At 47.7% G+C, this 25,900-nt stretch overlaps 1 protein-coding gene across 1 annotated transcript in view; it reads right to left on the bottom strand.

The window, feature by feature from the left end:
- The window catches only part of URI1 (URI1 prefoldin like chaperone), a 226,586-nt gene that overhangs the window by 119,767 nt on the left and 80,919 nt on the right, over positions 1 to 25,900 (bottom strand). The window contains exons 2-4 of the mRNA XM_063946044.1: positions 24,429 to 24,463; positions 15,448 to 15,526; positions 14,562 to 14,697 (exon numbers count right to left, since the gene is read on the bottom strand). Of these exons, the coding sequence (XP_063802114.1) occupies positions 14,562 to 14,697; positions 15,448 to 15,526; positions 24,429 to 24,463 (250 nt within the window). The remainder of the gene's footprint in view (positions 1 to 14,561; positions 14,698 to 15,447; positions 15,527 to 24,428; positions 24,464 to 25,900) is intronic.

Genomic DNA, 25,900 nt, shown 5'->3' with positions numbered 1-25,900 from the left:
TAAGGGGGACGGCGGCGCGGACCGGGAACGAACACCAAGGTCGGGTCCTGCGGTCGATCCCTCTGGAGCTAATGGTGTCCAGTAGCCTAAGAAGCCCAAACTACCACCTGTTAGGTAGGTTCGCTTCTTCTCCCCTTAGTCCCTCGCTGCAGTGAGTCTGTTGCCAGCAGATCTCACTGTAAAATAAAAAAAACTAAATATACTTTCTTTCTAGGAGCTCAGGAGAGCCCCTAGTGTGCATCCAACTCAGCCGGGCACAAGAATCTAACTAACTGAGGTCTGGAGGAGGGTCTTAGTGGGAGGAGCCAGTGCACACCAGGTAGTCCTAAAGCTTTCTTTAGTTGTGCCCAGTCTCCTGCGGAGCCGCTAATCCCCATGGTCCTTACGGAGTCCCCAGCATCCACTTAGGACGTTAGAGAAAACTGATTTACAACCAGATTACTTTCTATTATTCAAACTGTATTTTTGATAATTTACACATACCCAACTATTTCCACAGAATGGAATCAGACCAATCTACCACCGCTGGAAACGTGTGAGAGAACGGTCCACGTGTGTTTCTCAAAACATTTCCAATGTATCATTGGCTTGAATTCCGTTTGCTTCAAACTGTCATCCAATAAGGTTTGAGAAAGAAGCCTTTAGTCTTGGACATTCGCGCTTTGCACAGTCCGTACGAGCGCATATCAAGCACAGGGGGCTGATTCGGTCGGATGGATTTTCGTGCAAAGACAGCTGAATGCCAAGACCCTCGTGTACTTCTATTAAGCGGTTTGCATTGGTTACACAGAATACAGATTCAGAGATATAGGTAATAAATGGTCTCCAAGTTTATATTCCCCAAAAAACACCTTTTTTATGGCCGACTTTATTTTCGCTCTCGGAAAAGTTGAATTGATCTGCCGCAAAAAGACAAACTACTGTTCCAGTATCTCAAATCCGTTTTGCTAATCTGCAGTCAAATCAAACACAGATCTAGTCTGTCTATTAGAGCTTAGCTGGAGCCGCAGTCATAGATATGAAGATATCAGACGCCACGTATGCAAAAGGAGCTGGCAGTGATTCCGTCCCCTCGTAGGGCTTGTGTGTCTTGGGATTATGCTACTAGATTGATCCTGTGCCGTTCATATCACCCTGACCTGGGGATCCCCTGAAGCAACTGCAACGTCTCTCTGCAAAACATGCATTTCAACATCTCTTTCTGTGACAACCGAAATGAAACCTAATCAGTCTTGCTATCACAATCTTGGTAAATAGCGGGTGATCTCCACCTGAATCTTATTATCTGACACGTTCTAGGCTAGTCACCGTAGTGGCGAGAGAGAGGACGAGTACAGAGACGGAACTTCCCACTGACGCCCATTATTTTCTCCCCAGTATTTTAATTTTAACAGTTGTGCTCCGTAACGAAGCGTTTGCTTTGCGAGGTTACCCAACTGGCTATGGAAGGGTTAAAGTCGGGAAACCGCTGTTTTTCTTTTCCCACTACATATAATAACAAAACTAATCAAACGGTGAAACACGACGCTATAGAAACTTGTAGCGTTATTAAAGACACTTGAAGGTACGTTCTTATTGAGCGTTTGTGGCTAATAAGTGTCTACCGGAAGGTGCCGCTCGTCCTGGGAGGTCTCCGCGTTCTCCGGCTATGAATGTACGTTATAAAGGCCACTTATTTTATGTTATGTAATGAATGGGCTGAAAACTCCCAAATAAATCAGACACCCTGGAATCCATACAGTGTTGCCTAGTTACCGTAAGTGGTGATCATCTCGCGGCAGCTAAAAAACGATGGCGGATCCTAGATGTAGCAGCACTACCGTTACACCTAAGGGTGTCCTTTAAATATTACTACGGCACATAATGGACTTTGTAGCAGAAAACAGGTTCAGCATACTAAGCCGGCGGAGCTTTATAATACAGTCTATAATGAGAAGAGAGCGGCAGCGTGTCTGTATAGAAACTAATTGTATGCAGAATTTCAGCTGTAACTACCGGCAGGTCAGGAGACCGGGGGGGGAGAGAAATACTCCCTCTCATCGCACTCCTATGCACAAGTGTGGTGAACGCAAAGTCACAAGTACAAAATGTTGATGCTGGAAAATAAAACTATATGGATTAGATCATGCATAAATCCCCCCCCCCCCCCCCCCGTTCCTTGGTCCTGATTTAGATGCATCGCTGATTTAGAGGTGGCCGCAATAGCGCAAATGCTGCTGCTCTGCTAAAATGTAATGACCGCAGGAGGCGTCTTAAATAAATAAAAAGTCGGATTCTGTGATTAGCTGCAGCATCCAAAAACGCAGCCTCGGGACTTCTATGTGACCATCGGACACCTGGGTAACGGGTCACTCAGGATGTCCGGAGAAATCACACTGCATCCAAGGACGCAGCTCAGAAGATGGGGCCGACACGCCCGTTTTCTGGAACACTGGTGGTCATTCCGAGTTGTTCGCTCGCTAGCAGTTTGTAGCAGCCGTGCACATGCTATGCCGCCTCCCACTGGGAGTGTATCTTATAGGCCCTACACACTGGCCGATTTTTTGAAAGATATGAACGATCTCGTTCATAAATGAACGAGAACTCGTTCATATCTTTCAGTGTGGAGACTCCAGCGATGAACGATGCGCGTCCCCGCGCTCGTTCATCGCTGGTCTCCCGTCGGGTGTGCATGCAGGCCAATATGGACGATCTCGTCCATATTTGCCTGCACTTCAATGCAGCCGCGTGACGGGGGGAGTGAAGAAACTTCACTCCCCCCGTCACTGCCCCCCCGCCGCCGGGTCGCTCGTCGGCCGTATCCGCCGTCGGGCAGCTCGGCGGCGGGTCGGCCAGTGAGTAGGGCCCTTTAGCTTAGCAGAAGTGCAAACGAAAGGATCGCAGAGCGGCTATAAAAAAAAATTGTGCAGCTTCAGACTTAATCAGCGCTTGCGATCACTTCAGACTGTTCAGTTCCTGTTTTGACGTCACGAACACACAATGCGTTCTCCCAGCCACGCCTGCGTTTTTCCTGGCACGCCTGCGTTTTGTCGAACACTCCCTGAAAAGGTCAGTTGACACCCAGAAACGCCCACTTCATGTCAATCACTCTGCGGCCAGCAGTGCGACTGAAAAGCTTCGCTAGACCTTGTGTGAAACTACATCGGCCGTTGTGAAAGTACGTCGCGCGTGTGCTTTGCGCAGCATACGCATGCGCAGAAGTGCCTTTTTTTGCCTCATCGCTGCACAGTGAACGATTGCAGCTAGCGAAGAACTCGGAATGACCCCCACCTCCCCCAATCATGTCTAGATCTGCAAACATCGCCTCTTATGCAAATACAGCTACAAAGCCCTCCATGGTGTACATCAATGTGCCGGGTCTGTGACGCCAACTGTCCGCGACCGTGGACGCTGTTATACCACCAGGTGCATCCTTAGACGACACCATCTGTTGCACCATAGAAGTGTACACTAACCCCGTGCTGGGTGCAGTGTCTCCGTCTGTGTACGCCTCCAGCGGCAGCCCCATAACGTGGCCCAAAAGAGGGACCATCTTTGAATAGCAACCTCCTAGGTACCCAGGAACGTCCAATACATCTCCAATGTACACCTCCGAGTGTGCCGCTGAATTGAAACTGCAACCCTGACACAATCAGGACACATGCACAGTCTGGCTTAGACGCATAAGGGCCCTCATTCCGAGTTGTTCGCTCGCAAGCTGCTTTTAGCAGCTTTGCACACGCTATGCCGCCTCCCACTGGGAGTGAATCTTAGCTTATCAAAATTGCGAACGAAAGATTCGCAATATTGCGATAAGACTTCTCTGTGCAGTTTCTGAGTAGCTCGAGACTTACTCGGCATCTGCGATCAGTTCAGTGCTTGTCGTTCCTGGTTTGACGTCACAAACACACCCAGCGTTCGCCCAGACACTCCTCCGTTTCTTCAGCCACTCCCGCGTTTTTCCCAGAAACGGTAGCGTTTTTTCACACACACCCATAAAACGGCCAGTTTCCGCCCAGAAACACCCACTTCCTGTCAATCACATTACGATCACCAGAACGAAGAAAAAGCCGTGAGTAAAATTCCTAACTGCATAGCAAATTTACTTGGCGCAGTCGCAGTGCGGACATTGCGCATGCGCACTAAGCGGAAAATCGCTGCGATGCGAAGAAATTTACCGAGCGAACAACTCGGAATGACCCCCAAAGAGTGTAAGAACAAAAAGTACTACATCCATGACCAACATAGCGTGCGATTTATCATCAGAGCCTCCGTGTTCTTAGCTGGATTTTTTTCCTGTTGTCTACCTTGTACGGCCAGGTGTTAGGAATGCTCTGTTTTTGCCCCGTCTGGTGCTGCTAAGCATGGGGGTGTCGTACAAATCAGCGACCATAATAGTACGCGTTACAAGCGCAGACATAAACGTGTCACTAGGTGTCTGATCTGGGATACAGTCGGTAACGGCCTCCAGCGAGGCCTGAAACAGAGCGACCTTATCTGTAAGCAGGTAACAACAATCTCCACCGGCGCACCGTACGCCTTGTGTGGTCTGACAACTATTACATGCACGCTTCTACCTTGCAGCTGCTTACACGGAATACGCTTTGTGAACGCAGCAGGCGGATACTTAGGTCAACCAATATTATTCAATTCAATATTATCATATGGTCGACATGCAAATGATCGACAGGGTCAACATGTAAAAGTCAAACCCTTGAAAACATCAACAGGGTACAAAAGGCCGACACAGTTAAAACAAAATAGGATTTTAATACCTACCGGTAAATCCTTTTCTCCTAGTCCGTAGAGGATGCTGGGGACTCCAAAAGGACCATGGGGTATAGACGGGATCCACAGGAGCTTGGGCACACTAAAAAGACTTTGACTGGGTGTGCACTGGCTCCTCCCTCTATGCCCCTCCCCCAGACCTCAGTTAAAGGAACTGTGCCCAGGAGAGACGGACATTTCGAGGAAAAGGATTTTTGTTTAAACTAAGGGCGAAACACATATGCCAGCCCACACCACAAACATACCAGCCCACACCACAACACACCAGCCCACACCACAAACATACCAGCCCACACCACAAACATACCAGCCCACACCACAACCATACCAGCCCACACCACAACACACCAGCCCACACCACAACCATACCAGCCCACACCACAACACACCAGCCCACACCACAAACATACCAGTCCACACCACAAACACACCAGCCCACACCACAAACATACCAGCCCATACCACAACACACCAGCTCACACCACAAACATACCAGCCCACACCACAAACATACCAGCCCACACCACAAACATACCAGCCCACACCACAAACACAGCAGCCCACAACCATACCAGCCCATACCACAACACACCAGCCCACACCACAAACATACCAGCCCACACCACAAACATACCAGCCCACACCACAAACATACCAGCCCACACCACAAACACAGCAGCCCACAAACATACCAGCCCATACCACAACACACCAGCCCACACCACAAACATACCAGCCCACACCACAAACATACCAGCCCACACCACAAACATACCAGCCCATACCACAACACACCAGCTCACACCACAAACATACCAGCCCACACCACAAACATACCAGCCCATACCACAAACACAGCAGCCCACAACCATACCAGCCCACACCACAAACACAGCAGCCCACAGCACAACCATACCAGCCCACACCACAAACATACCAGCCCACACCAAAAAACATACCAACCCACACCACAACACACCAGCCCACACCACAAACATACCAGCCCACACCACAAACATACCAGCCCACACCACAACCATACCAGCCCACACCACAACACACCAGCCCACACCACAAACATACCAGCCCACACCACAACCATACCAGCCCATACCACAACACACCAGCTCACACCACAAACATACCAGCTCACACCACAAACATACCAGCCCACACCACAAACATACCAGCCCACACCACAAACATACCAGCCCACACCACAAACACAGCAGCCCACAACCATACCAGCCCACACCACAAACACAGCAGCCCACACCACAAACATACCAGCCCACACCACAAACATACCAGCCCACACCACAAACATACCAGCCCACACCACAAACACAGCAGCCCACAACCATACCAGCCCACACCACAAACACAGCAGCCCACACCACAACCATACAAGCCCACACCACAAACATACCAGCCCACACCAAACACAGCAGCCCACAACCATACCAGCCCACACCACAAACACAGCAGCCCACACCACAACCATACCAGCCCACACCACAAACATACCAGCCCACACCACAAACATACAGCTCACACCACAACCATACCAGCCCACACCACAAACATACCAACATACCAGCCCACACCACAAACATACCAGCCCACACCACAAACATACCAGCCCACACCACAACACACCAGCCCACACCACAAACATACCAGCCCACACCACAAATATACCAGCCCACACCACAACCATACCAGCCCACACCACAACTATACCAGCCCACACCACAAACATACCAGCCCACACCACAACCATACCGTACAACTGGAGTAACAGGAAACCAGATAACAGTATGAACAAACCACAGCAACAAGCTGAATACAGGTTGAGTATCCCTTATCCAGATATTCCCGAAATACGGAATTTTTTGAGTGAGAGTGAGATAGTGAAACCTTTGTTTTTTGATGGCTCAATGTACACAAACTTTGTTTAATACACAAAGTTATTAACAATATTGTATTAAATGATCCTCAGGCTGTGTGTATAAGGTGTATATGAAACATAAATGTATTCTGTGCTTAGACTTAGGTCCCATAGCCATGATATCTCATTATGGTATGCAATTATTCCAAAATACGGAAAAATCCGATATCCAAAATACCTCTGGTCCCAAGCATTTTGGATAAGGGATACTCAACCTGTATAACTAATACACAACCCACGTGTAATCAAATAGAACCAGCAATACTACAACTGCAAGTAACAGTCCGCACTGGGACGGGCGCCCAGCATCCTCTACGGACTAGGAGAAAAGGATTTACCGGTAGGTATTAAAATCCTATTTTCTCTTACGTCCTAGAGGATGCTGGGGACTCCAAAAGGACCATGGGTTCTATACCAAAGCTCCAGACCGGGCGGGAGAGTGCGGACGACTCTGCAGCACCGATTGAGCAAACATGAGGTCCTCCTCAGCCAGGGTATCAAACTTGTAGAACTTAGCAAAGGTGTTTGACCCCAACCACGTAGCTGCTCGGCAAAGTTGAAGTGCCAAGACCCAAGATGAGCCCACCTTTCTGGTAGAATGGGCTTTTACCGACTTCGGCAATGGCAACCCAGCCGAAGAATGAGAATGCTGAATCGTATTACAAATCCAGCGCGCAATAGTCCGCTTGGAAGCAGGATTTCCAATCTTGTTGGAAGCATACAGGACAAACAGAGCCTCCGTTTTCCTAACAAGAGCCGTTCTGGCGACATAAATCTTCAACGCTCTTACAACATCGAGAGATTTTGGCACCGCCACGGCATCCATAGCCACAGGCACCACAATAGGTTGATTTATGTGAAACGAAGAAACCACCTCCGGCAGAAATTGTTGACGAGTCCTCAATTCCGCTCTATCCACATGGAAAATCAAATATGGGCTCTTGTGAGACAAAGCCTCCAATTCAGACACCCGTCTGGCGGACGCCAAGGCCAAAAGCATGACCACTTTCCAAGTGAGAAATTTCAACTCAACCTTTCGCAAAGGTTCAAACCAGTGAGACATAAGAAATTGTAACACCACGTCAAGATCCCACGGTGCCACGGGTGGCACAAACGGAGGATGGATATGCAGCACTCCCTTCACGAAAGTCTGAACTTCAGGAAGGGCGGCCAATTCTTTTTGAAAGAAAATAGATTAAGCCAAAATCTGCACTTTGATGGAACCTAATTTTAGGCCTGCATCCACACCGGCCTGCAAAAAATGGAGGAAACGACCCAGCTGAAACTCCTCCGCAGGAGTTTCCTGGCTTCACACCACGACACATATTTTCTCCAAATACGGTGATAATGCTTCGCCGTGACCTCCTTTCTAGCCTTAAGGAGAGTGAGGATGACTTCCCCGGGAATACCCTTTCGAGCTAGGATTTGGCGTTCAACCTCCACGCCATCAAACGCAGCCGCGGTAAGTCCTGAAATACGCATGGCCCCTGCAGTAACAGGTCCTCTCTGCGAGGAAGTGGCCAAGGATCTTCTATGAGCAATTCCTGAAGATCTGGATACCAGGCCCTCCGTGGCCAATCTGGAACGACGAGCACTGCCAGAACTCTTGTTCGTCTTATGATCAACAACACTTTCGGAATAAGAGGAAGTGGAGGGAACACATATACCGACTGAAACACCCACGGAGTTACCAGGGCGTCCACTGCACTGGCTTGGGGGTCCCTTGACCTGGAACAGTACCTCGGAAGCTACTTGTTGAGGCGAGATGCCATCATGTCTATTTGAGGAATTCCCCAACGCCTTGTCACTTCTGCAAATACCTCTTGATGAAGAGCCCACTCTCCTGGATGGAGATCGTGTCTGCTGAGGAAGTCTGCTTCCCAGTTGTCCACGCCCGGAAGGAAGACTGCTGACAGAGCGCTCACGTGCTTTTCCGCCCAGCGGAGAACTCTTGTGGCCTCCGCCGCTCTGCTCCTTGTTCCGCCCTGACGGTTTACGTACGCTACCGCTGTTACGTTGTCCGACTGAATCAGGACAGGTAGACCTCGAAGTAGGTGTTCCGCTTGCAGAAGGCCGTTGTAAATGGCTCTTAACTCCAGAACGTTTATGTGGAGACAAGTTTCCTGGCTTGACCATTTTCCCTGGAAACTTCTTCCTAGCGTGACTGCTCCCCAGCCTCGGAGACTTGCATCTGTGGTCAGCAGGACCCAATCCTGGATTCCGAACCTGCGTCCCTCTAGAAGGTGAGAACTTTTCAGCCACCACAGGAGAGAAATTCTGGTCCTGGAAGATAGACTTATTTTCCAGTGCATGTGCAGGTGAGACCCGGACCATTTGTCCAGCAGGTCCCACTGAAACACCCTTGCATGAAACCTGCCAAACGGAATGGCTTTGTAAGCCGCAACCATCTTCCCTAGCACTCGAGTGCATTGATGAATCGACACTCTTGCCGGTTTCAGAATCTCCTTGACCATGCATTGGATTTCCAGAGCTTTTTCCGCTGGAAAAAACACTCTTTGTAGTTCCGTGTCCAGGATCATGCCCAAGAAAGGCAGCCGAGTTGTCGGAATCAACTGAGATTTTGGCAAATTTAGAATCCAACCATGATGCTGCAGAACCGTCAGGGCGAGTTCCACATTTCTTAGCAACTGCTCCTTCGATCTCGCCTTTATCAGGAGATCGTCCAAGTACGGGATAATCGTGACATCTTGCTTGCGTAGGAGCACCATCATTTCCGCCATCACTTTGGTGAAGACCCTCGGGGCCGTGGAAAGCCCAAACGGCAACGTCTGAAATTGGTAATGATAATCCTGCACCGCAAATCTCAGGAAGGCCTGATGTGGAGGATATATCGGGATGTGTAAGTAGGCATCTTTTATGTCGACTGACGCCATAAAATCCCCCCCTTCTAGACTGGAAATCACTGCCCGAAGTGATTCCATTTTGAACTTGAAAGTTTTCAAATACAGATTGAGGGATTTTAGGTTCAGGATCGGTCTGACCGAGCCGTCCGGCTTTGGTACGACAAAGAGGCTCGAATAAAACCCTTCTCCCCGTTGGGACGGGGGTACCGGGACAATGACACGCTGTTGACACAGCTTTTGTATTGCCGCACTCACTAGTTCCCTTTCTGGGATAGAAACTGGCGAGGCTGATTTGAAAAATCGGTGGGGGGCCAGCTCCTGCAACTCCAGTTTGTATCCTTGGGACACTATGTCTAACACCCAAGGATCTAGGCCCGAGTGAAACCAGACCTGACTGAAGAGTCTGAGACGCGCCCCCACCGGCACGGACTCTCGTAAGGGAGCCCCAGCGTCATGCGGTGAACTTGGCAGAGGCCGGGGAGGACTTTTGGTCCTGGGAGCCTGACGCAGCAGGCGCCCTTTTTCCCCTTCCTCTACCTTTTGAAGCAAGGAAGGACGAGCCTCTTCCTTTTTTGTATCTATTAGAACGAAAGGACTGCATCTGATAATGGGGTGCCTTTTTCTGTTGTGCAGGGACATAAGGAAGAAATGATGACTTACCCGCTGTAGCGGTAAACACCAGGTCAGCAAGGCTGTCACCAAACAAGACACTACCTTTATATGGGAGAGCTTCCATAGCTTTCTTGGAGTCGGCATCAGCATTCCATTGATGAATCCACAGCGCTCTCCTGGCCGAGACTGCCATGGCATTGGCCCTTGATCCCAAGAGGCCAATATCCCTCGCCGCATCCTTTAGGTAAGCTGCAGCGTCCCCGGTATAACTGAGACTCAAAAGAATGTTATCCCTATCCAGGGTATCCATGTCAGATGCAAAATTATCAGCCCACTTAGCAATAGCACTACTCACCCAAGCCGACGCCACGGCAGGTCTGAGGAGTGCACCCGTAGTAACATAAATGGCCTTTAATGTCGTTTCCTGCTTAGGATCCGCAGAATCCTTGAGGGCAGCAGTGTCGGGAGACGGAAGTGCCACCTTCTTGGACAGCCGGGACAGAGACTTGTCCACATTGGGAGATGACTCCCACTTTTCCCTGTCGACAGAGGGGAAAGGATATGCCATAAAAATTCTCTTGGGAATCTGCCACCTTTTGTCAGGCGACTCCCAAGCCTTTTCACAAAGAGCGTTCAGTTCATGAGAGGGGGGAAACGTCACCTCAGGTTTTTTCCCTTTATATAAACAAACCCTCGTATCTGGAACAGCAGGCACCTCAGAAATATGTAAAACATCTGTAATTGCTACAATCACGTACTGAATACTCTTCACCACTCTTGGATGTAAACTGGCCTCACTAAAGTTGACACTGGAATCAGAGTCCGTGTCGGTATCAGAATCCGCCATCTGGGTAAATGAACGCTTTTGTGACCCTGAGGGGGCCTGTACCTGAGACAAGGCGTCCTCCATGGATTTTCTCCACGTTTGTGTCTGAGAATCAGATTTATCCAGCCTCTTAGACAATAATGCCACATTTGCATTCAATGTACTTAACATGGCCACCCAATCAGCAGCCGGCGGTGCCGACAGAGACACTCCCAACTCTTTCTCTGCGCCCCGGGTAACCTCCTCCGGGGAGGAGCACTCAGCCTCAGACATGTCGACACACCGTACTGACATACACACACTCACACTGGCAAAAGGGGACAGACCCACAGAGAAGCCTGTTAGAGAGAACACAGAGGAAGTATGCCAGCTCACACCCCAGCGCCCATATACTACAAAAAAAATAATACATGATCACTGCGCTGCTTTGATGGCACCGAATGACTGTGCCCCAACCCCCCGTTTTGCTCCCTTTACTTGTCAAGGAGAGTGGAGGTCCCGGGCCAGCGTCTCTGCATGTCTTTGAAGAGAGAAAAATGGCGCTGGTAAGCTGTGAGGGCTAAGCCACACCCCCTCCCGGCGCGCTGTAGTCCCCGCTCATATTTGAATATTTAGACTGGCGGGGGTCTTATAGTTAGTGCCTAAGCACTTAATATGTTTTTGCCAGTGTATTTAGCTCCAGTAACTTGCTGCTCAGGGCGCCCCCCTCTGCGCTCTGTGAGTGCCGTTGGTGTATGGGAGCATGGCGCGCAGCGCGACCGCTGCGCTGTACCTCCGTTACTGAAGTCTTCTGCCGTCACTGAAGTCTTCTTGCTTCTTTATACTCACCCGGCTTCTTTCTTCTGGCTTCTGTGAGGGTGTTGACGGCGCGGCTCCGGGAACAAGCAGCTAGGCGCACCAAGGGATCGAACCCTCTGGAGCTAATGGTGTCCAGTAGCCGAGAAGCAGAACCTTTAACTCAGAAGAAGTAGGTCCTGCTTCTCTCCCCTCAGTCCCACGATGCAGGGAGCCTGTAGCCAGCAGGTCTCCCTCAAAATAAAAAAGCCTAACATAAAGTCTTTCCAGGGAAACTCAGTAGAGCTCCCCTAGTGTGTGTCCAGTCACTCCTGGGCACAGAATCTAACTGAGGTCTGGAGGAGGGGCATAGAGGGAGGAGCCAGTTCACACCCAGTCAAAGTCTTTTAGTATGCCCATGTCTCCTGCGGATCCCGTCTTTACCCCATGGTCCTTTTGGAGTCCCCAGCATCCTCTAGGACGTAAGAGAAATTAACATGGGAATGGGCGACACAAATGGTCGACACCCTTATTTATTTTTGGGGGACTCCGTGTCAACGTCAACCCACATGTACCCCAATTAGTGTACCGCTCTGCTCGCCACAGGTTACTATTCCCAACCGTAGTCTAGACGTAATTGGGTCTGTCTCAATACGCCGGTTTCTGCTGCGCAGTCTGCGTCCCCGGTGAGAGCGCACCCTGCAACGACTGCCATGGCAAGCCTGGTTCTTCCCTGCAAGTCACTGAGGATACGTAACCACTTCACAGGGCGGACAAGAGTATATTATATGGGTGGGGTCATTTCATTGCACACCTGATTCTATTTCGGAGATCCCTCGGCAAGAAACGAGACGTGCGCTGATTCCAGGTCAGGATTTGCTTGTACGTGCCAATGACACGATCTTTAAATAGAACGGAATTAAACAGTATCTCTACTCTAAAGAGACAGCATAGTCGTTGGAGTCTAACTTTAGAGAGGAGATAAATTGTTTATTCCCTGGTGTGGGGTGAGTATCACTGACTGAGCAGGATTCAGACTCGGAGCGTTTGAAAGCCTGATTAACATTCTCCCTAATCAAGAGGGGAAGGTGAAGTGGCGGGGAGCGGCGCTTCTCAGCTGGTTCCTTCTCCACAAATAATAAATAAATCCCGGCGCTGCCTCTCATTACTATTCACTCTCGTGAGCATTAAACTCGTCAGACCAGATCACCCCTGCAAAGTTCCGCTCACCCTACTGTGTAGCGGGAAAGGGGAGGCAGGAGGCACTTTGTAATGCTCTACCGCACGGTTCACCTGCATTTCTGCATAGGGCCAAAAAAGTTCTGCCTGAACTGCGGAGCTTGGTTTAGCGCCATAGACAGCACGCTGGACGAAAGAGTGAGGACAACGCCCAAAGACCGCGGCAGACATCAAGGAACCCCCTTGTATCTGGTGGAAACCAAGTTTACACTCAACTCATGGAACTCCACCCAAATACAACTCAGAATAGGCCGCAACTCTATGTGCATGCCCACAGGACGCCTCTCCGACGTGCGAGCGGCCCGCTGCCTTCCCAATAACCAAACGCTTGGGATAATCTATATCGCTCTGACCGATGCTGCCTGTTAGTAGGATATCTGTAACCTAATGAAAAATGGAAGAACCGGCAGAGAAACAGAAGTGCTGTGTGTCAGATAATATATCTTTATATAAGGCGACAATGAAATCACACTGCCGGCGAAACATATAAACAAACCGCACTGTACATGCTAAAGTGCGCACGTGCAGATACAATCAATTCATTCCAGGCGCCATATTGGTCCTACGCATTCAATAAACCGGGACCTCTAGTCTTCTGTGTATCTAATCCATTATAAGTGTCGTACCGGGACTCACTGTATGGTCAAAGGACCGGACTGCAGGATATTATTATTAACAATAAATATTGTATCCTGGGTACTCAAACACATCCAGAATTAGACTGAGGACTGGGTAGCAGGAACCCTCCCGGGGAACGCTCCATAGGAAGCGCCAGCGGCCGGGAGGTGTGAGGCTGCCTCTTGCCTTTTTTCATTATAGTGTAATTTCAGTGTATGTGGAGGTTTTACTGAGTAGGGGTCTATTCATGAAGCAGTGATAAGTGTGGAGAATTGAGCCAGTGGAGAAGTTGTCCGTGGCAACCAGTCAGCTGCTCTGTAGAATTTTACAGAAAGCACTTTATAAATCTTACCTCAACAGCAATTGGTTGCCACGGGCAACTTCTTCACTGGATCACTTCTCCACACTTCACTACTTCATAAATAGACTCCTTTGTATCCAATAATTACTAACCTCACTCACCTCCAAACTGGATGGGATTTACACTCTGAGAGGGTGATTGTAAATTACCATTAGAAGAGCATTTGATATACAGCTATATCCAATATTGGAACATTAAATAGTCACAGGTGGCATTGCTGCAAGTACAGTGGATAAATGGAGACTTTATCCTATCCTTCTAACTACGATACCTGCTGATTATTGGAGAGGCTCATTGCAAAAGACAGCGAATTACATTGGACATTTTACTATTAACCATGCGACTGTGGTTGCCATGGTAGTCACATGACAATGTGGAAAATCTGCAGAATTATCAAGCTAGGACTATAAAAACAACAACAACAGTACATACCATAGCCTTACACAGTGATAAAAAAGTATAATCTTGTGGGATTGTTGCTTTATAGTGTTGGAGTGACAGGAAACAGACACATCTTTGTAACATAAGTAATTATTTCTGAATACTTACGTTTTTTCCTGTGGTCAACTAAAGTGGCGGCTTGTTTGGCTGAACATTTGGCAAACCAATTGTCCCCAAGTAAAACGGTTACTTCATTGGTTTGGACAAGTCGCCCCGGCATAAAGGCAAGAGCGCCAAACGGTACCTGAGGAAACAGGGAAACTATTACAGAGGGACAAACCATTTTGTATGGAACTAAGGGGCAGATGTATTAACCTGGAGAAGGGATAAAGAAGTGATAAGTGCAAGGTGATAATGCACCAGCCAATCATTACGGATTTGAAAAAATTATTGGAGCTGATTGGCTGGTGCGTTATCACCTTGCACTTATCTCTGCTCTATCACTTCTCCAGAAAATACATCTGCCCCTCTGTTCCATGAAAGTATTTGATACACTGTGGCAGAGAGTGAACTGTACTTTCTTGGGTTTGCCACCCTTTCATGAGTCATTCACTGCACACTGTCATATTTATGTCAAAGTCCATTTCCTATTTCAAATGAATGACATGGATGAATACCTATCACGCTCATTTGGCAGGAGAGACCAGCTGATATCATAATACACACAGCTTATAATGTACCAGCCTCAATAACATGACGCAGGAGTAGAATCAGTTAGCTGCGGGTTGTGTTTCGCGGTTTGTACTCCCAGATAAAGCGCCCGCAGCCATTCGGTTACAGACGTGAGATCAGCACCGATGCAACAGTTACCGCTTACTTCTGCTTGCACCGCCAGAGGGTGTGAGCAGAAACAAGTGTTAGCTTCTGCCTCAGGCCTTCTTGCCGGGTCTGTAATTAAAAAGCCCTTACGTGGCCGAGCAGATCGCGGAACTGAACCCAAAGCTGCCCAAACTCTAATGGCAATGATAATATTACTAGTAATATATACACCTACCATGATATCATGCGACAACTTATCAGGCAACGTTCCCAGCCGCTCCTGAAGAGCATCATAGTCACCTTCCACCTTCTTCCTGCAGAGAACAGAGGATTACATTAATACTACACAAAGTGCTCAAACAACAGCTTCAACTTTATACTTTAGTTTAAAACTTCAGCTGTAGCGCTGAGAGCCGGCGGCAGGCACAGAGAACAGATGGCGCGGCATTACACGGTACATGCACTGGAAATTACAGCTGAAGAACGCCACTGGACATGTACGATCCCAATGTCACACTGCCCAATGCAGGGGAACCGGGAATATTCTCATCAAGATTTGTCCCAGATTGCTGAAACTGCCATAAAACCTAAAAGAAGTTAGTGTGTGACTGGGTGGCGATATCACACAGTGCACGTAGCAGGTTAGTGTGTGACTGGATGGCGATATCACACAGTGCACGTAGCAGGTTAGTGTGTGACTGGATGGAGATATCACACAGTGCACGTAGCAGGTTAGTGTGTGACTGGATGGAGATATCACACAGTGCATGTAGCAGGTTAGTGTGTGACTGGATGGAGATATCACACAGTGCACGTAGCAGGTTAGTGTGTGACTGGATGGAGATATCACACAGTGCATGTAGCAGGTTAGTGTGTGACTAGATGGAGATATCACACAGTGCACGTAGCAGGTTAGTGTGTGACTGTATGGAGATATCACACAGTGCATGTAGCAGGTTAGTGTGTGACTGGATGGTGATATCACACAGTGCATGTAGCAGGTTAGTGTGTGACTGGATGGAGATATCACACAGTGTATGTAGCAGGTTAGTGTGTGACTGGATGGTGATATCACACAGTGCACGTAGCAGGTTAGTGTGTGACTGGATGGAGATATCACACAGTGCATGTAGCAGGTTAGTGTGTGACTGGATGGAGATATCACACAGTGTATGTAGCAGGTTAGTGTGTGACTGGATGGTGATATCACACAGTGCACGTAGCAGGTTAGTGTGTGACTGGGTGGCGATATCACACAGTGCACGTAGCAGGTTAGTGTGTGACTGGATGGAGATATCACACAGTGCATGTAGCAGGTTAGTGTGTGACTGGGTGGCGATATCACACAGTGCACGTAGCAGGTTAGTGTGTGACTGGATGGCGATATCACACAGTGCACGTAGCAGGTTAGTGTGTGACTGGATGGAGATATCACACAGTGCACGTAGCAGGTTAGTGTGTGACTGGATGGCGATATCACACAGTGCATGTAGCAGGTTAGTGTGTGACTGGATGGCGATATCACACAGTGCACGTAGCAGGTTAGTGTGTGACTGGATGGCGATATCACACAGTGCACGTAGCAGGTTAGTGTGTGACTGGATGGAGATATCACACAGTGCACGTAGCAGGTTAGTGTGTGACTGGATGGCGATATCACACCGTGCATGTAGCAGGTTAGTGTGTGATTGGATGGTGATATCACACAGTGCATGTAGCAGGTTAGTGTGTGACTGGATGGCGATATCACACAGTGCACGTAGCAGGTTAGTGTGTGACTGGATGGAGATATCACACAGTGCATGTAGCAGGTTAGTGTGTGACTGGATGGTGATATCACACAGTGCACGTAGCAGGTTAGTGTGTGACTGGATGGAGATATCACACAGTGCATGTAGCAGGTTAGTGTGTGACTGGATGGAGATATCACACAGTGCACGTAGCAGGTTAGTGTGTGACTGGATGGTGATATCACACAGTGTATGTAGCAGGTTAGTGTGTGACTGGGTGGCGATATCACACAGTGCACGTAGCAGGTTAGTGTGTGACTGGGTGGCGATATCACACAGTGCATGTAGCAGGTTAGTGTGTGACTGGATGGCGATATCACACAGTGCACGTAGCAGGTTAGTGTGTGACTGGATGGTGATATCACACAGTGCACGTAGCAGGTTAGTGTGTGACTGTATGGAGATATCACACAGTGCATGTAGCAGGTTAGTGTGTGACTGGATGGAGATATCACACAGTGCACGTAGCAGGTTAGTGTGTGACTGGATGGTGATATCACACAGTGCACGTAGCAGGTTAGTGTGTGACTGGATGGTGATATCACACAGTGCACGTAGCAGGTTAGTGTGTGACTGGATGGAGATATCACACAGTGCATGTAGCAGGTTAGTGTGTGACTGGATGGAGATATCACACAGTGCACGTAGCAGGTTAGTGTGTGACTGGATGGAGATATCACACAGTGCATGTAGCAGGTTAGTGTGTGACTGGGTGGCGATATCACACAGTGCACGTAGCAGGTTAGTGTGTGACTGGATGGTGATATCACACAGTGCACGTAGCAGGTTAGTGTGTGACTGTATGGAGATATCACACAGTGCATGTAGCAGGTTAGTGTGTGACTGGATGGAGATATCACACAGTGCACGTAGCAGGTTAGTGTGTGACTGGATGGCGATATCACACAGTGCATGTAGCAGGTTAGTGTGTGACTGGATGGAGATATCATACAGTGCGTGTAGCAGGTTAGTGTGTGACTGGATGGTGATATCACACAGTGCACGTAGCAGGTTAGTGTGTGACTGGATGGTGATATCACACAGTGCATGTAGCAGGTTAGTGTGTGACTGGATGGCGATATCACACAGTGCACGTAGCAGGTTAGTGTGTGACTGGATGGTGATATCACACAGTGCATGTAGCAGGTTAGTGTGTGACTGGATGGTGATATCACACAGTGCACGTAGCAGGTTAGTGTGTGACTGGATGGCGATATCACACAGTGCATGTAGCAGGTTAGTGTGTGACTGGATGGAGATATCATACAGTGCGTGTAGCAGGTTAGTGTGTGACTGGATGGCGATATCACACAGTGCACGTAGCAGGTTAGTGTGTGACTGGATGGCGATATCACACAGTGCACGTAGCAGGTTAGTGTGTGACTGGATGGTGATATCACACAGTGCACGTAGCAGGTTAGTGTGTGACTGTATGGAGATATCACACAGTGCATGTAGCAGGTTAGTGTGTGACTGGATGGAGATATCACACAGTGCACGTAGCAGGTTAGTGTGTGACTGGATGGTGATATCACACAGTGCACGTAGCAGGTTAGTGTGTGACTGGATGGTGATATCACACAGTGCACGTAGCAGGTTAGTGTGTGACTGTATGGAGATATCACACAGTGCACGTAGCAGGTTAGTGTGTGACTGGATGGAGATATCACACAGTGCACGTAGCAGGTTAGTGTGTGACTGTATGGAGATATCACACAGTGCACGTAGCAGGTTAGTGTGTGACTGGATGGAGATATCACACAGTGCATGTAGCAGGTTAGTGTGTGACTGGATGGTGATATCACACAGTGCACGTAGCAGGTTAGTGTGTGACTGTATGGAGATATCACACAGTGCACGTAGCAGGTTAGTGTGTGACTGGATGGAGATATCACACAGTGCATGTAGCAGGTTAGTGTGTGACTGGATGGTGATATCACACAGTGTATGTAGCAGGTTAGTGTGTGACTGGATGGAGATATCACACAGTGCATGTAGCAGGTTAGTGTGTGACTGGATGGAGATATCACACAGTGCACGTAGCAGGTTAGTGTGTGACTGGATGGAGATATCACACAGTGCATGTAGCAGGTTAGTGTGTGACTGGGTGGCGATATCACACAGTGCACGTAGCAGGTTAGTGTGTGACTGGATGGTGATATCACACAGTGCATGTAGCAGGTTAGTGTGTGACTGGATGGTGATATCACACAGTGCATGTAGCAGGTTAGTGTGTGACTGGATGGTGATATCACACAGTGCACGTAGCAGGTTAGTGTGTGACTGGATGGCGATATCACACAGTGCATGTAGCAGGTTAGTGTGTGACTGGATTGAGATATCATACAGTGCGTGTAGCAGGTTAGTGTGTGACTGGATGGCGATATCACACAGTGCACGTAGCAGGTTAGTGTGTGACTGGATGGTGATATCACACAGTGCACGTAGCAGGTTAGTGTGTGACTGGATGGTGATATCACACAGTGCACGTAGCAGGTTAGTGTGCGACTGGATGGTGATATCACACAGTGCATGTAGCAGGTTAGTGTGTGACTGGATGGAGATATCACACAGTGCATGTAGCAGGTTAGTGTGTGACTGGATGGAGATATCACACAGTGCACGTAGCAGGTTAGTGTGTGACTGGATGGAGATATCACACAGTGCACGTAGCAGGTTAGTGTGTGACTGGATGGTGATATCACACAGTGCATGTAGCAGGTTAGTGTGTGACTGGATGGAGATATCACACAGTGCATGTAGCAGGTTAGTGTGTGACTGGATGGAGATATCACACAGTGCACGTAGCAGGTTAGTGTGTGACTGGATGGAGATATCACACAGTGCACGTAGCAGGTTAGTGTGTGACTGGATGGAGATATCACACAGTGCATGTAGCAGGTTAGTGTGTGACTGGATGGAGATATCACACAGTGCATGTAGCAGATTAGTGTGTGACTGGATGGAGATATCACACAGTGCATGTAGCAGGTTAGTGTGTGACTGGATGGTGATATCACACAGTGCATGTAGGTTAGTGTGTGACTATATGGAGATATCACACAGTGCATGTAGCAGGTTAGTGTGTGACTGGATGGTGATATCACACAGTGCGTGTAGCAGGTTAGTGTGTGACTAGATGGTGATATCACACAGTGCACGTAACAGGTTAGTGTGTGACTGGATGGCGATCTCACATATAGTGCGTGTAGCAGGTTAGTGTGTGACTGGATGGAGGTATCACACAGTGCATGTAGCAGGTTAGTGTGTGACTGGATGGAGGTATCACACAGTGCATGTAGCAGGTTAGTGTGTGACTGGATAGGGATATCACACAGTGCATGTAGCAGGTTAGTGTGTGACTGGAGATATCACACAGTGCATGTAGCAGGTTAGTGTGTGACTGGATGGCAATATCACACAGTGCATGTAGCAGGTTAGTGTGTGACTGGATGGAGATATCACACTGTGCATGTAGCAGGTTAGTGTGTGACTGGATGGAGATATCACAGAGTGCATGTAGCAGGTTAGTGTGTGACTGGATGAAGATATCACACAGTGCATGTAGCAGGTTAGTGTGTGATTGGATGGCGATCTCACATATAGTGCGTGTAGCAGGTTAGTGTGTGACTGGATGGAGGTATCACATAGTGCATGTAGCAGGTTAGTGTGTGACTGGATGGAGGTATCACACAGTGCATGTAACAGGTTAGTGTGTGACTGGATGGAGGTATCACACAGTGCATGTAGCAGGTTAGTGTGTGACTGGATGGAGATATCACACAGTGCATGTAGCAGGTTAGTGTGTGATTGGATGGCGATCTCACATACAGTGCGTGTAGCAGGTTAGTGTGTGACTGGATGGAGGTATCACACAGTGCATGTAGCAGGTTAGTGTGTGACTGGATGGAGGTATCACACAGTGCATGTAGCAGGTTAGTGTGTGACTGGATGGAGGTATCACACAGTGCGTGTAGCAGGTTACTGTGTGACTGGATGGAGATATCACACAGTGCATGTAGCAGGTTAGTGCGTGACTGGATGGAGGTATCACACAGTGCATGTAGCAGGTTAGTGTGTGACTGGATGGAGATATCATACAGTGCGTGTAGCAGGTTAGTGTGTGACTGGATGGTGATATCACACAGTGCATGTAGCAGGTTAGTGTGTGACTGGATGGTGATATCACACAGTGCATGTAGCAGGTTAGTGTGTGACTGGATGGTGATATCACACAGTGCATGTAGCAGGTTAGTGTGTGACTGGATGGTGATATCACACAGTGCATGTAGCAGGTTAGTGTGTGACTGGATGGTGATATCACACAGTGCATGTAGCAGGTTAGTGTGTGACTGGATGGAGATATCACACAGTGCATGTAGCAGGTTAGTGTGTGACTGTATGGATATCACACAGTGCATGTAGCAGGTTAGTGTGTGACTGGATGGATATCACACAGTGCATGTAGCAGGTTAGTGTGTGACTGGATGGTGATATCACACAGTGCATGTAGCAGGTTAGTGTGTGACTGTATGGAGATATCACACAGTGCATGTAGCAGGTTAGTGTGTGACTGTATGGATATCACACAGTGCATGTAGCAGGTTAGTGTGTGACTGGATGGTGATATCACACAGTGTATGTAGCAGGTTAGTGTGTGACTGTATGGAGATATCACACAGTGCATGTAGCAGGTTAGTGTGTGACTGGATGGTGATATCACACAGTGCATGTAGCAGGTTAGTGTGTGACTGGATGGTGATATCACACAGTGCATGTAGCAGGTTAGTGTGTGACTGGATGGAGATATCACACATTGCATGTAGCAGGTTAGTGTGTGACTGGATGGTGATATCACACAGTGCATGTAGCAGGTTAGTGTGTGACTGGATGGAGATATCACACATTGCATGTAGCAGGTTAGTGTGTGACTGGATGGTAATATCACACAGTGCATGTAGCAGGTTAGTGTGTGACTGGATGGAGATATCACACAGTGCATGTAGCAGGTTAGTGTGTGACTGGATGGAGATATCACACATTGCATGTAGCAGGTTAGTGTGTGACTAGATGTAAATTTCAAGAGACTTTGGGCTGTGATTGATCCTCCCCGCTCACACACACTCTCCCCTTGGTGCACATGAAACATTGGGGGGAATTCAATTGTTTTGGGTGTCTAAAAGTCCAGTGTAAACGGGACTGTTTAGATGCCCAAACAATTGTCACTATTCATTTGTTGTTTGGGCACCCATGCACATCACGCATGTCACGCCCAAACAGACAGCGTTTAGCAGCGTAAAATGGCTAAACCCATGTAAACTCCTGCTTTGGGCGTCCAAAGTGCCGGGATTGGAAACATTTTTTCACGCACCTCAGGAGGCTGAAAAAATTGAATTGCTGCCGCTGGGCACCCTCTAGTTGCGAACGCCAAAAAACAACAACATTTGAATCAGCCCCATTGTCTCCTTTACCTTTATTACAAACTGCAAAACAAATTACCTAGGAGACTGCAAGACAACTAGCTTCCTTAGGCTCACACTTTGACATATGACCTTAAACAATGGTTAGATACTTGTTGTTTAATTATGGTTATTATATAGATTAGTAACAAAATAATAATATTCTATTAATTCGCTTGCCCCGTACTTTTAATGAATAGGCTACTTCTTGTACAGATATAACGAGGTCGGCCATTCAGTGACAGCCTCTGGTGTTACAGCAGCTCCTCTCTGAAAATAGTCTTATAAACCTAATATCCAAGCTATGGGCACAGGAGAATAATTGGAAACAAATACAAGTAACGCAGCTCTGTTTAGTCTCCTGCTACCTACTCTGGTCTGATATGATTAATCACAGTTTATAAACTCATTACTTAGCAGGCTCCGTCTGCCTCCGGTAAAGGAACTTATAATGTAATAGTAACCGTTCACCCATTTGAACTAGTCTAATAATGTGCCTGAATAAAATATAATTAAAACGGGACTTATCAGGAATTCCTAAGCACCAAGGTTCCCTCAGCTCTCCGTTCTAAAGAACATTATTTCCTCATTAATCCACACAATTAAAACATTAAAAAACGTACAATTTCTATCAGCCTAGTGCTTTCATATATAAATGAAACTAAACCAGGAAGACATTGATAAAGGCTCACACGTCAGTAAGAATCTGTAGACGAGGGGTAATGTGCATGACTGCATCAAGTACATGTATTTCATCATCGTTTATACATCAGCACACCCTCATTCCCAATACTTGGGATGAGCAGAGAGGCTTAGGAGCAGACTCTCTGAGCTCTTTGTACCATAGAATCCTCGCACCTCTGTCATCACATGATATGCTGAGATGTATTGCTCCCATTGAATGGGAGCAGCATTTGGAAGGCATGCTGGTCCTTGTAGTGCTAATGGGAGATCTATGGGGTGGCTCTAAGGTAAGCTGGCCCTCAGTCTGGATGCGGTTTTGTATGAGCCTTCATCATGAGGCCTTACTGTAGACAAATCACATGGCCCTATGTGGGCACTGCTATTATGTAGTGTTAGGACTGCTGATATCGGAGAAGCCTTGACGCGGCTCAGCAGCTTATCCATGTCCTTGCAAACGCATGTGACCAATTCTCTGAAATTCTATTACCAGATAGGTTCAGGTATGGTTACAGGTAATTGTCAGTGTGCTGGGGGGAAGTACCATGGGGGGAAAGCACCTCCCCTTCCACACCTCTCTGTCTGCTGAGATTTATTGTCAGCCATATTTGTCTGCCCTCCAGAGTGATTTTGAACAGGAGATAATGATTTGCAGAAGGACAGCCAAGTAAAAATGAGATCATGGGCACGCTTATACCCCTTTCACATCTCCAAAGCCGGATCCCATCCGGGAATTGAAAACGGGTCCTTCCCAGATGGGATCCAGTATTGGAGACTCTAGCGCTGCCACTACTGGCTTCCGGGTCAGTTGCCATAGCAGCGGGGGGCGGAGCTGGCAGCGGGGGTGGAGGCGGCACTGGGAGATGAGATTATCTCCGCGCTGCCTCTCCCCATCAACCCGGCAACCCATTCACACTGCGCCTGACCCGGTATTCAACCCGGGAATAACCCTTCTTAGTACCCAGGTTGAATTACTGGGTCAGGCGACCCGGGAATTCTCCAAGGCCCCTTTTACATCGCACACTGACGCGGGTTATTTTTGCAATGTGAAAGGGGTATTAGAAAAGGTGATGTTTACAGGATGCCACTTTAGTGCAGGCGTCAGATATAAAGAGAACGCTATGCAAAACTGAAATACAAAAAGCAAAGGCCATTACGTAGACAGCAATATTATTTTCAATAGAAGGACACGTCTACATCAGTACAGCAGCTAGAACACAGACTGAATTAAGGATTACGGATAGGAAGACAGTAATGTTATTCTTTTATCAGTATTTTACACTTACCAGTGCTGGATCTTCTCCTGACAGCTGCTGACCACCTGTCATTAAAACAGATAACGGCTGGTGAGAAAACACGGGACACGAAACTCGGAGGCAATATCAATGTATCAGAGACACCGGCAGATTCCAGGAGTCCTGGTTAAACATTTTTATTTGTCACCGCAAAGGGCGAGGATCGTTCATTTCCCAGCACAAGACTTTATCACAGCCTTCCAACGCCGGCAGATAACAGCGCAAAACATTGTCACTCCTGTCCAATATCTCCGCTCGTGGACACTGGAGAGGTCTCTGCTCGCTGGGTGATTTTTTTTTTGTTTTATTTATTTTTTTAATACAGTCAATAAAATGGGAAAATTTTGATAAGAAAAAAAAAAAAAAGACGGGATCTTAAAGTGTGTAACCGCTGCCGCATTCCTCGCGATTGCTCGGAAAATGCAAATAATATATATTTAATGTTCTTGTAAATAAAAGCAACCAAAGTAGAAATCATAAAAGGTTAACTCAGTTATTAAAAAACAAAAATAAAACGGAATTCTATAAATATTAACAGCAACAGCCCTATTAGAGTGACATACGGCCTAATTATATCTTTATAGAGGACGTTTCAGATAAACACTTCCAAACAAATGAACATAATATTTGCAGCAAGTGAAATTAGATTGTGGCTCCAGAAATGAGGGTTTGGGGGGGGGTTCATGGGTGGTTAACGGTCACTTAACCCATTGTGGGCTGCTCAGGGGTACAGGAACCACGTTCTCCCTTTTACAGACCCAAAATGCATCAACTTAGAAACTTGTTCCAATAAAGATCCGGTTTTACTTTGTACTTACTTGCAAGATTATTACCCACCTAGCCTATCTAGAGACCTGCAGATCATTCCCTCCATAGGGACTAGTCATGTAATACTCTGTACATGAGTGCACAGTAAATGGGATTTGGAGTGGTAAATTGATGGAAGAATATATGTGCGGAGAAAAACTGCGGTAACTTGCGCATGTAGAGTTGCGGTAAGCTGCATATGGTGTAGAGTTGCTGTAAGTTGTGTATGGGGAAGTGTTGAGGTAAATTGCGTATGGATTAGAGTTGCGGTAAATTGCATATAGAGCAGAGTTACTGGTAAGTTGTGTATGAGGAAGTGTTGCGGTGAATTACGTATGGAGTATAGTTGCGGTAAGTTGCATATGGAGTAGAGTTGCAGTAGGTTGTAAATGAAGTACAGTTGCGGTAAGTTGCATATGGAGTAAAGTTGCGGAAAGTTGTGTATGAGGAAGAGTTGCAGTAAACTGTGTTTGGAGTAGAATTGCAGTACATCGTGTATGGGGAAGAGTTTGTTGAACAAAGTCGCAGGACCTTGCATTAGCAGTGGGGTAGAGTTGCGGTAAATTGTGTTGCACACGGAGTAGAGTAGCGGTAAGTTGCATATGGAGTAGAGTAGAGGTGGGTTGCATATGGAGCAGAGTTGCGGTATGTTGCAT

The sequence above is a fragment of the Pseudophryne corroboree genome, chromosome 11 (genome assembly GCF_028390025.1).
Source record: "Pseudophryne corroboree isolate aPseCor3 chromosome 11, aPseCor3.hap2, whole genome shotgun sequence".
NCBI lineage: Eukaryota > Metazoa > Chordata > Amphibia > Anura > Myobatrachidae > Pseudophryne > Pseudophryne corroboree.
The sequence above is the reverse complement of the archived record's forward strand: the minus strand, read 5'-3'. Positions and strand labels throughout refer to the sequence as shown.